Source organism: Xenia sp. Carnegie-2017, unplaced genomic scaffold (genome assembly GCF_021976095.1).
Source record: "Xenia sp. Carnegie-2017 unplaced genomic scaffold, XeniaSp_v1 HiC_scaffold_16, whole genome shotgun sequence".
NCBI lineage: Eukaryota > Metazoa > Cnidaria > Anthozoa > Malacalcyonacea > Xeniidae > Xenia > Xenia sp. Carnegie-2017.
In genome coordinates this window covers 4769708-4782378 of record NW_025813469.1, presented here as the reverse complement: position 1 = coordinate 4782378, position 12671 = coordinate 4769708, and the positions used below count along the sequence as shown (strand labels likewise).

The 12671-nt window shown below is 34.9% G+C and overlaps 2 protein-coding genes across 2 annotated transcripts; both read left to right on the top strand.

The window, feature by feature from the left end:
* The first annotated feature begins 4725 nt into the window (after positions 1–4725).
* LOC124436618 lies at positions 4726–8906 on the top strand. The gene is made up of 2 exons (XM_046986584.1): positions 4726–4947; positions 7344–8906. The coding sequence occupies exon 2, from the start codon at positions 7356–7358 to the stop codon at positions 8751–8753; it is 1398 nt and encodes a 465-aa protein (XP_046842540.1). The 5' UTR covers positions 4726–4947; positions 7344–7355; the 3' UTR covers positions 8754–8906.
* Positions 8907–9045: 139 nt separating this feature from the next.
* On the top strand, positions 9046–11450 carry LOC124435884 (NACHT, LRR and PYD domains-containing protein 14-like; the record flags this gene model as incomplete). The annotated part of the gene is made up of 2 exons (XM_046985818.1): positions 9046–9566; positions 10491–11450. Coding segments are annotated over 2 exons (1242 nt in total), but the record flags the coding sequence as incomplete, so codon positions are not given.
* Between the last annotated feature and the right edge of the window lie 1221 nt (positions 11451–12671).

Sequence of the window (12671 nt, the reverse complement as noted above, 5' to 3'; positions counted from 1 at the left end):
GAAGAAACAGCAGAACATGATAAACTACGATGAGAGTTGTTTAAAGCAGGCAGCTGAATCAACTGGCAATGTTAGAGTTGTCCGAACGATCGTCACAATATATAGTTTCATGCAATTCAAATTAAAGGACTTATCTTCCATTAATGCATATCTGCCTCCCTGAGTTAATAGCTTCTCATGAAATGAAGTTTTCATTTCACGTACTCATAAAGATAATTAAAATGTTTTTGTTGACAGCGTTCACAAAATTTTCATGAGATTTTACACGGTGAAATGTGCTGACTATTTTCCCCCAAACATATCAAAAGGGCTGCCCAACCTTCCCAAATTTAATTGGTCTTTCTGATGCGTATGATAACGTTAAGTGAACTTTCTTGCCAGCACAATATCTGTTTTCTATGGTGCAGTACTCTATATACTTTAGTATTGTAAGAGTATCTTTTTTCCACTATCACTGTTTCTGGCGCACGATTTTCTATTTAAGGGTTTAAATCAATAAAGAAATTTATAACATAAGTATTCTGTATTACAACGAAAAATTCTTATTGCATTTATGAATCATTTCCGTGAATGTAATTGAAAAGTGGCAATGTTCAATGAGCATGATCTTTAGCATAACAACAATGACAAAAGTATCCAATTAAATAAAAGTAAAAATTGCCCTCCAAAAAATTTCTTCACAATGAAAGATACGCTACAAATTTTACTAAGAGAGTCAATTAGAGAAATCAGATTTCTTCGGTAATTATGGCTGAGAGAACATATTGATATGTGTCTGTTATTTATTTGTGATATTGTTTGGTTGGTAAAATGAATGAAGCTGATGGTTCTTGGCAATTGCGTATTTTTCTATTGAGATAAAACTAAAGGGTTCAGTCCTTGCCCTTTGGAATTGAAACCTATCTGTTTTTTCTGCATTTTTGCTGTTTATAATTTCCTTTTTCTTTCATGCAAATCAAATACCTTAAATGCTTTCACACATGAATTTTTAAGCATTCTTTTATTAAGTTTGCTTAGCTTCATTAAAGCTACTGGTTGCTGTTTTTCTTTTAAGAAATTATTTATTTTTTCTAAAATGACTATCACTTAAACAACTATAGTCTATAAGTCTTCTGTCTCACGTAAGCCTACTTTTACTGTTCTTTTTAAAGAGAAATGGCAATACATATTTTTTATAATCATTACAGTATATTACCCAAAAACATGAATCAAAACAGCAAAATTCGTAATTACTGTCTTTTGTGTGGGAAGATTCGTCTCTTTTTGAATAAAATCATGACTTGTTCGTCGCCATCTTGTAAAGATTTTTGTTATTTTTATTTCTTCATGTTTTAGCATAATGACCTCACAACAGGGTTAGGGCTTCGCTGCAAATACAAGCCTTGTGTAAACATATAAACATATAGCCATATATTGTCCGGTTTATGGCGGCAGTAGCTGCACTGAAAAATCCTTTTATCCAAGATTTACAGTCTATATCTAAACAATACAATATTATCAGTCTTATTTTGGTATTAATACACCGTTTTATAGTCTTTATATTTATAAAATTTTAATTCGCAAATACAATTTGAGAGGATGAAGAAAATATGGTGGAAGACAAAGCATTGTATACCTCAAGTTCATGGAATAATGACTGCTGGATTATCGGCTCAGTTGCCAAACAGCACATGACCTATAATAAGAGCAATTTGATTGAAAATTTTCAATTTTCAAATCCATCAATTGTTAATCTTGGAGATAATAGAAGTATTCTTGCATATGGTAAAGGGGTTTGCCTTATAATAGCTGATGCAAATGAAAGACCTCAGATGATAAGTTTGCGAGATGTGCTATATGTACCAGGTCTTGGTAGGAATTTTCTTTCTGTAAGAGCCACGATAAAGCTTGTAGCATGTGTTACTTTCAGAGATGATCAATGATCATTTGTAACTAGACCTCAATGATGACATCGAAGTCATGGTTCACAGTTTAGTCACCAATATCCCGGCAACATCAGAGAAGATAGCTGAACTCAAAGCTGCTACCAAAGAAGATGAAACCCTTCAAACTCTTAAAGAGACAATCAAGCAAGGTTGGCCAAAACACCGACAGTCAGTACCAACATGCATCACACCGTACTGGAATGTATGATATGAACTGAGTGAAGCCGAAGGACTCCTATTTAAAGACAACAGACTCATCATCCCATTATCCATGAGGAAAGATATGCTACAATTAATCCATGAAAGCCATCAAGGCATAGAAAAGTGCAAGAATAGAGCTAGATCAGTGATATACTGGCCAGGTATGAATAATGACATTATTACTGTTGTATCTAACTGTACCGTTTGTGCCACCTTTAGAAGCCAGAACCAAAAGGAACCCATGATACCACATGAGATACCTGAGCTCCCCTGGCAGAAAGTAGCATCTGATCTATGCGAATACCAAGGTAAAACCTACCTTGTGATTGTAGATTATTTCTCAAAGTACATCGAAGTCAGTATGTTACCAAATAAAACTGCAAAAACTGTCATCACACACACAAAGTCAATTTTTGCACGTCATGGTATACCACAAGAACTCATATCAGACAACATGCCATTCAACAGCAGAGAATTTAGAGGGTTTGCAGAAAACTGGGGATTCAAAGTCACCACATCTAGTCCCACATACCTACAATCCAATGGGCTTAGTGAAAAAGCTGTGCAGACTGTCAAGAGGATTCTAAAAAACCTCAGACCTCTATATTGGTCTCCTTGAGTACAGGACAACCCTGTCACCGGTATGTCATATACACCATCACAACTACTAATGAGTAGAGCAACCTGGTCCAAACTACCTGTATCAAAAGAATTGCTACAACCCAAGCTAGCGACAGATGTTGCAAAAGAATTGAAACGATGCCAACAGACACAAAAACACTATTATGACCAGAACTCCAGACCATTGTCGCCACTCACGGAGAATGAAGGTATAAGGCTACGTCAGAACAACACTTGGGTCCCAGCCCAAGTACTATATCCCGCAACAACACCTCGCTCTTACAGAGTTGCAACACTGAATGGCCAAAAGTATCGACGCAACAGACGACATCTCTTGAAGACAGAGGCAACAGCCGATTTCACCACAACAGCCCCACCGAGCACAGATGATGATAACCAGGCTGAAGCAGAAACCACTGTTGACGAACCTGGAGCATCTTCACCCTTTCCTACACTTAGAAGGTCTACAAGAACCAGAACAATACCTACTAAATACAATGACTATGTAATGTCTTGATTACAAATATTAACACTTTATAGACTGTTAAAAAAAATCTCTTATCTTCCTGGTATTCCATTGAGAGCCTAGTTATGTTTATAATTTTGTCCTTTTGAAAGAAGGGGGATGTAATGATAGTTGCCCTTATGGGACACCCCGAAGCTTGTAGGAGTTGGTTGTTAGTTCAATATACAAGTTTACGCGACAACTCTCGTGCTTTTTGTAATACTTTACTACAAATGTGAAATCTTTAGATGTACAAAGTTGTTGGCAAGTGTTATAATGCTGAAAAAGCTGTATGTTTTGAAAATCATTGAAGGTGATTATGTGAATGTTGCAATTGATGATAAATTAATGTTATGGCATTATCGTTTTGATTATCTTGGAATGGACAATGTTTCAAAATTGCTGAATAATAGTATGATTATTGGCATGGATACTACGCATAAGGAAGAATCTTCGTGTGAGGGATGCATTATAGTTAAGTATCATAAATCCAAGTATCTCAAAAAGGAACCAAAACGTGCAACTAAACCGTTTGAATTTGTGCACTGTGATGTTTGTGGACCGATGTCAACAAATTCACTTGGTGGTTCAAAGTATTTTGTTCTTTTTATTGATGATTTTTCAAGGTACACTTATGCCTATTATATTAAGAGCAAACATGAAGTGTTGGATAAGTTTAAATTAATTAATGCAATGGTTTTAAACGTCGCTGGTTGTTCAGTCAAAGTTTTACGGATAGAAAATTTTGGGGAATATTGTTCCAAAGAATTTAAATAATCTTAAGCAGAAAGGAATTACACATCAAATTACTGTGCCATATAATTCCGCACAAAATGGTGTATCGGAACGAATGAATCGTACACTTGTAGAATCAGCCAGATCAATGTTATCACAAAATAATATGCCGCTAAATTTTTGGGCAGAAGAAGTGAATACAGCTGTCTATCTGAGAAGTCGAAATCCGACATTATCACTTAATGGAGTTACACCATTTGAAGGCTTGTTCAATGAAAAACTAGATGTTTCTAATCTAAGGGTATTTGGATGCCTAATTTATGCTCGTGCATGCCTAATTTATATTCTTCCTCCTCCTAAAGGGAAGAATATAGTAGGATGTCGTTAGGTATTCAAAGTAAAGCGAAAGGAGAATGGATCTGTGGAAAGATTCAAAGCAAGATTAGTGGCTCGAGGTTACTCTCGGGACCGCTAGCTACGACACTGGCGACAGACACATATCAAAGCGTTTGGTTGGGGAAGGGAGGGGCACTGCCCCCTGCTCCCTTTAGTTACGCCACTGTTTGTAATTGCTTTGATTGATAAGATCAAAAGGATATAATTAGGTGGCAATCACGAAGGAATTGTTATCACAGTGAGTCCTGAAAACTCGCATTTCAAAAATGTGACTTGCCGGAAACCACATTTTTCGTAAAACACAGAATAAGTAGCTTGTAGTGATAAGGGTATCATTCTTCGTGACGCACGCGCGGGAGACCATCGCAATGGTTTACAGACCTAGTTGTGGTCACCGTCGACGCCACGCACACGATATTTGTAGATCGAGCAACAATATCAGTAAGAATGTTTTAGTGATTTTGCTTTACACTGTCATTTTGGATGAAAACGGTTTGTGCTATTCATTGTTGGTCGCAACAGTGACGGATTTCAGACACCAGAGACAAAGGGGATAAAGGATAGGTTAGTAGAATCGTTTATTTTGCTTTAGATTTTAGTATCGTGCCACCTAAAGGACTTTCAATGAATGAAATCATTCAGTGTTTACGCATGTTAACAGATGAGCGATCATATCAAATAAAATAAACACCAAAATACAGAAATAAAGCAATAAACCACGCAAGCACCTCATGTAATATCAAGAAATTTTACCCAAATTAAGACAGGAACCATTTCCTGTTAAAACAATACCTAATGAATTAAATGTAAACATTTCGTTTGGGGCAATTATGTAATTATGTCCTCCTATATCATTTTAGAAAATTGTTTTGGTGAAACATCAAAACGTTAGACTTAATATGTAACCAGCAAATAGTGTAATTCTTGCGAATAAGTTGTCTTTTATAAATTATTCATGTTGTATTATATGACAGCGTAGATACGCGTGAAAGGTCAAATTCTTATATTAAAGCAAAACTCTCGATAGAATACCACTTCATCATCCCGCTTTTGTCCAAATTTCACATCACGAAAACAGTGGATCAAAATGATGAGTCTTTGATTGCGAATATTTTGAATGTATCAATTTCATCGTGAAGAACATGGCAAAAGGCATTTGAAATAATAGAACATCTGCTTTTCAAAGATGTCTTTGTTGTATTGTTCGACTAATTAAAACGACTTCATTCTGTTGCTTTTGTTGAAAGCTGACATGTTGTGGTTAAGGTAATTATTTGAGAAGAAACTATTTTGGAAAAACTCGCTGAGCTTTGTCTGTGGTATAAGTATGAATTTTCATTTGAAGTTGGCGTATTTGTTTGAATTTCAGATGAAAAGAAAACGTCTCTACAATGACCAAATGAAACTCCGTCGTTGAATTTACCTTAGTCACTGTTGGGAGCACCCTTGCTTTTAAAAGCTCGGTTGATTTTACAATTGCACTCAAAATATTGAACGAAATGACTTTATTTATTGTTTAGTTACTTGTCGCAGCAAGCATTCAGACTAGCTCTGCAGAGTGAGACTAAAATTGCCTTGATATCGAATTTTTCCTTTGCAAAAATTTCTTTTTTTCATGCAAGTTTCTGTAAAATAATCTATACTGACATAAAAAGAGCAATTAACTCGAGCAGATTCTAGTGAAAAACTGGACAACTACACATTGTCCCATGTTCAATTTTAAATACCCACTTCAGATTGCACTTCACCAAATATAAGAAAAGTCCGCGAAAATGCTTTCACATATAATATTTTGTCAGGTACTGACGATTTACTTGCTCTATTTCTGCTTACGATGACAAATATAAAAATTGAATTAAAATCAAAAGTTCTACAAAGACGAAACAATTGGATTGGTTGATATTACAGCGAAGTAATTTGATTGGTTTGTTTGTTGTGAACAGTTATTGCAGAATTCATTACAAGCAACAGTTTTTTTGTGTATTATGATCTAAGATTTATCATCTTTCACGAACACGCTCATTTCTAAATACCTTCTAGAAAATGAGTAGGCTAACTTCTGTACAGGGCGGGGGTAGGAAGTATTGATCAGTTTAAACTCTATAGTATTTTATGAGAAAGACATGATGAAACGCTTTCACAATTTTGAGCAGAAACTGTCAGTTCAGAAAACTTTAACATGAAATATTTAATGAGATGTTTTCGTTTTACGCAATGCTACAAGCAGAATGTCATATACAGTTATGTTTAATCTGTCTTGATCGATGCGTTACCCTAAAGTCCAACGTCCGTATTCTAGGTCTCTCACACTGGAATTTACTAAGTGGGGCTTCGAAATCACCCAGTTTTCGAAGACAGTATCTTCACTCCAATGATTGCTTGATTTGAAATATTTTAGGAAAAATGAGTAGAAGTGAGTATAACTCCTGCAGCATAAGGATTCTGGACGTATCAGGAGTGTCGTTTACTACCAAAAACTAACAATAGCACTTGCACGTAACGTTTGGTTTTATTGACAGTAGATGTCAACTAGATATCTACAGAAAATATACTTAGAATTAGATAGGAAATGAACAAACAAAACACAGAATATGAGTAGAGTACCATTACCGATTGTTCCCGCTTGTATCCAGATTGCAATAATTGATTAATTTGTATAGCTTCGAAAAAGAGCTAGAAAGTATTAACAGATTACGCGTTCGTAGGTTTACATTAACAATAACAATATTGTTTCGACTCTTGGGGACTGGCACTAGTGTCAGTTACAGTGAGTGTGAGTAAAATTTTAGAATGGCATAAGTAAAGAGATCATTATGTATGTCAATGATGATTGTAAACACTGAGATGATTATACGTAGTAACGTCAGTGAAAAATGTGAGAACCGAGATGATCAAAAATAACTATATAAAACTGGGCATATCATAGACTTTTGACATTGTATGAATATATTTCTATTTAGAGTATAACAAAGATGGAAAAGTGTCTTGAATATCTACCACTTAAGAGCTTTCACTCGCACGGACGTTTGATTCTAATTGTCTTTGGTGTATTTGGCACAATAGTGCTTTGTATTTCAATTGGTATAAATGTTGACAGCAATAGCTCCTTTTATTGCTATAACGAGGACATATCAAAGAAGGAACAAATCTCTCTTCTAAGAAAATCCGAATCCGATTGTTGGAGGCAATACAAAGAGAGGCTAACTTTCAACTACCCAATATTTCTTATCGTTACTTTGAATTTCGCTATTGTTTTACTTGTAAGTCTCATTTATGGATATTTGGTAAAGCATAGAGTTGAAAAGTACGGCCAGTTTAATCTAACAAGAAATAGAAATCATGTTAACGAAGCTCTTCTTCCAAGAAGTGGTCAATACAATCTTCGTTTGAGAAAAATCGGATTTCGTTTTTCCACGTTTTTCATTTACGTCGTTTATCTAGTTATTCGTCTAGTAATATTATCTGTCTTTGTGGTAGTACTATTCCAAATCCATTTTCCATTCGAATACTTCTGCTCATGGCATCCTAAAGGAAAAGAATCGTCTTCGTCGAATTACAATGTTTCTAAGTCATACAACGGCACATTACTTGATTGTAAAAATCCTAATGGTGGTAAAAGTGAAGCCTTGATGCAGGTTGTTGCCTGTGTGAATGTAAGTGTGACAATACTGACCATTTTGGAGCTTTTTTATCTTCTCTACGTTGCCTTCAACGATAGCTTTTTTCGAACTGAGCAAGAATTTTGTACAGTGTACTTGCTTCGGGAACGTAAAAGAATCCGAAAGCTATTAAAAAATATTAAAACCTCACCAAGCTTCGACAACGTGCTCCAAGTTAAAGACGATTTTGGTGAAGATGTGGAATCGTTGCGAAACTTAGATGAAATTTACGTCAACGTTGTGATGCAGACAGAAAGAGAGCGAAAGGATGCCTATCCAAACACGTTCAATAGGCATGAAATTTTTAGGTTTAGTCTGAAAATTTCTTCTTCATTCAAACAATTGAAAGGAATAATAGACATTTTTATGCCAAATGATGGTGGAAAAAGACGATCTTATCTACGATCTATATTAATTATCGGAAGACCAGGAATTGGTAAGACTATGTTGACAAAAAAACTCGTGTATGAATGGAGAAACAATTCTAAAGAATTTTGGAACGATAAATTAGTCCTTTGCATTCAAATGCGTGCATTTAGCAACGAAAAGGTCACTCTTAAAGAAATGTTGAGTTGCTGTATTGGTGTGGCAGTTAAGCAAGTGGAAGAGATTTACAATTTTACGTTGCTTTATCCAAAGAAAACCGTGCTTATTTTTGATGGTCTTGATGAGCTTACTGTTGATGGTTGTCCAGGAAACAATGTACAATAACTGATTTGGACGAGAAAATTCCAGCGTTTTCTATTTTGCGTATGTTCATCGATGGTAGGTTGCTGTATGGTGTCACCGTGTTAATCACATCGCGTCCTACGGCAGAACGTGCATTTAATGACCTAGAATTTGAAAAAACCGTGGAGATTCTGGGGTTTTTTGAGAGCCAGATTGAGAATTATGTCTTGAAATTTTGTGGTGAAGATACTTATTTAAAAAATTTGATTTGGAATATTATCGAGACATCTCCTGAACTGTTAAGCTTGTGTTATATCCCCGTTAACTGCAACATTGTGTTTTGACTTTGAAGGAAAGCGTGGAAAGTGATGCAGTTGATATTCCTAAAACTATAACTGAATTATACAAAAGAGCAATTAAAGTTTTACTATGGAGGCACCATCCACTGTGTAAATTAGGCTCAATTGGGCGTCCAAAGGGCTACCTTGTTCAAAAGTTACCGAAAGTATTTGGCAAAGACGTACAGGAAATGAAAAGCCTTGGAAGAAAGATAGTTGAGGAAGGAATATTAATTTTTGTGGAACCAAGTATTAGTGACTTTCATCATTTGGCCAATTGTGGCCTTCTACATCAAATACCGGACAAAAGGCGCAATCTTCTCTGTTTTTTACATTTGACTCTTCAAGAGTTTCTTGCCGCGTGGTGTATTGTTGACGATTGGCATTGCATCGCGAACTTTTTGGATGATCATGTGGAAGATTTTCAATGGCACTTGGTCATAGAATTTATTGTTGGTTTAGTCGGAGACCTAAAGAGGGAGAAAAAAGTCGAAAGTATCTGCCATATTGAAGAAAGGTAAATTTTATAGTGACAAACAATTACAATAATCACATTCATGTTTGTATATGAGGATCGTGCAGGTCAGTGCTAGTCCTGAGAGCATCAATACTAACAGCTCTTCTCAGCACTGCACTATCCTGAACGATGAACATCTAAACTCACGTGACGATACTCCCAGGCTCAAAGATTTACTTTCTTACAATAATAACGATAGTAATGATGATACAAGAGTGACAGAAACCATTACCAGATTAACAATATCTTTTGATATCTTGGGAAGTCAGGTGATTCAAATCACGTTTTCTATTCTTTGACAAAGAGGCATGCTTATTGTCTGCGTCAGCAAATATTATTCCTCCACAAAATCGATTTTTTATCAACCAAACATTTTATGCCACAAAAACAAAAAATGTAAAATGAAAATGATACTTATTTACACACCACAGACAATTGTTGTCCTTTTTACAAAAATTGAGGACGATTCGTGAAATGACCTTGATGCAATGAAAACAAGCTACAATTGCAGACTAAAGTTTGTATGATTTTTGATTGATCGATTTTTGAATCCTTTTTTTCTGTCTCATTTCTTTGTACGAGACACATATCCACATACCCTCAAATTGAATCTTGTGGTGGACTGAATGTACAACATATTTATCAAGACTTCATAAATTTGCTGCTTAAAGTAAAAAACAAGAAAACAGCATACTCATATGTATGTCTAGTATCTTGAGCTATGATATACATCATGCGTCACCAAATTCAGAACACAAGAATTTTATTTAGTTACCAGTTCATTGTTGTAGTTGTTACGTGCATTTATAACATTGTCTTAAATCATGAAATGATAGCTCATTCAACTATGATTGCATTTTTGCAGCTTGCAGTTGCAATAGATTTACTAACTTCTCACTATAAGCTATTTGCTGTCCTTCATAGATTTCAAAAGTGGATCATGCTTTTACAGTCTTATTCTGGAGATAAAAGGCTCGCTTTCCTTGGCATCCAGTGCTTGTACGAGTTGCGAGATGGAGATGTGATTAGATCAGCTTGCACAAAGTTGAAGCATGGCTCTCAAGAAATCTTTGTCAATAATATTACTTTTACACCTGTTTATTCTAATGCCTTGTTTCAATTTGCAACTGAATGCGCTCATATAACTAAACTCAATTTTCGCACCTGCCAATTGCTTGATAAGTATAGCTGTAATGGAATTGAAACGTTTTTGTCGAATGGGGCATCCTACAATTTGACCTCGCTGTCTTTTCATGGATGCAAGTTTAATGATAACTTTATGAGTCATCTAACAAAGGCTGTAAAAAGTAAAAATTGTAAACTGGCAGAATTGGACATTTGTCATAGCAATATAGCAGATCAGGGTGCAAAATATCTCAGTGAAGCTTTCAAAAGTGAAAATTGCTATCTTATTAAATTTATTATTCGCCATAACAATATAACAGATGAAGGTGCAAAATACCTTTGTGAAACCTTTGAAAGCAATATTTGTAAACTCAGTAAATTAGACATTGGTCAAAACAGTATAGCAGATGTTGGTTCCTTCCATATAAGTCAAGCATTGAAGAGCAAGAACTGTAACTTGACTGAATTAGATCTTCGTCAAGATAGTGTAACAGATGAAGGTGCTACGTTTTTAGGCTAAGCTTTAGAAAACGAACATAGTCGTCTGATGAAATTGGGCATTCGCCATAATAATATGACGTGTTTAGGTGTAAAAGACCTTACTAAAGCTTTAAAAAATGAGAATTGCAAACTCAGTGAGCTAGACATCAGTCATATTCAGTTAAAAGATAATGGTGCAAAATATGTCGCTGAAGCTTCAGAAAGTAAGAATTGTCAATTGAGAAAGTTAAATATTAGTTCCACTCAAATAACATTGAAAGGGGTGATATATCTTTGTGAGTCTTTGATAAATCAAAATTGTAAACTAATAGATTTAGACTTAAGCCGAATTAGATTTAAAGATCGGGAGCAAAGTATCTATGCGAAGCTTTAAAAAGCGATGGCTGCAAGTTTGCCAAAATGAACATAAACTTTAATGAAATAAAAGATCTAGGAGCAAAACATATTAGCGAAGCTTTAGAAAATGAAAATGTTAAACTTACGGAATTGGGTGTTAGTTGGAATGAGTTGACAGATGAAGGGACAAAATATCTAATCGAATCTGTTAAACATGAGATTTGTAAGCTAGCGAAATTGAACATTAGTGTTAATAAGCTAACTGAAAAAGGTGTGAAATGCCTCAATGAGGCTCTAAAAAGTGAGAACTGTAGACTTACTGAATTGGTGAATTTTAGCGGTTTAGCCATTAATACGTAAAACACTTCATAGAATATATAAAAACTAACAATGGAGATATTTGTGACAAATATGGCAGCTAAGTTGTGGTAATGGTAGAAAAGACTTTATTTACAAAAGTTCAAACAATTAAAGCTATGAAAAGTACGTGTATTCTGTAAATATTATTTTGTAAGTAGTTATGTTAGAATAGCATTTGTTTATAGAGGTGTAAAACACGTAAAAGAAGTTTTGAAGAAATTGCAAATAGAAAATTTTTCCTTAAATTTATAATGATTAAGAGTTATAAACCAAAAGTGTTAGACGCTTTATAAAATGCAGTCAAGTTTAAAGTTTTCGATAAAATTGTCACCAAAGCGCTTTGACCAATTTCAGAGAAACACAACAAAAATTTTCCTTCTAGACATGGGTATATCATTGATATTAAGACTACGTTTAAGTACTCTGGATCGGTCTAAAAACGACGCAAAAAATAACAGAAACGGGTTGCGTTTAGCTATATACCGCGTTGGAGAAGAGTTTGTTGAAAACGTCACTTTTGGTGGAGCATTACGACCACACTTTCTAAACGTGATCTATGGTGGCCTAGCGCTATCATCACAATTTTCCGTGTGTTAATGTTATTTTCAGTTGTATTTTCATTTCAAAAACAAGTTTTACATAAAACTTTACTTTAAAATGTTAATTTAAAATTAATTTCATGATATAAATACGAATTTTATTTATTTTCATTCTGAAAGCGTAAATGGAATTTAAAAGCACTTTGTTGTGCGTGGCCCAGCGCTATCATGTCATATTGCATAA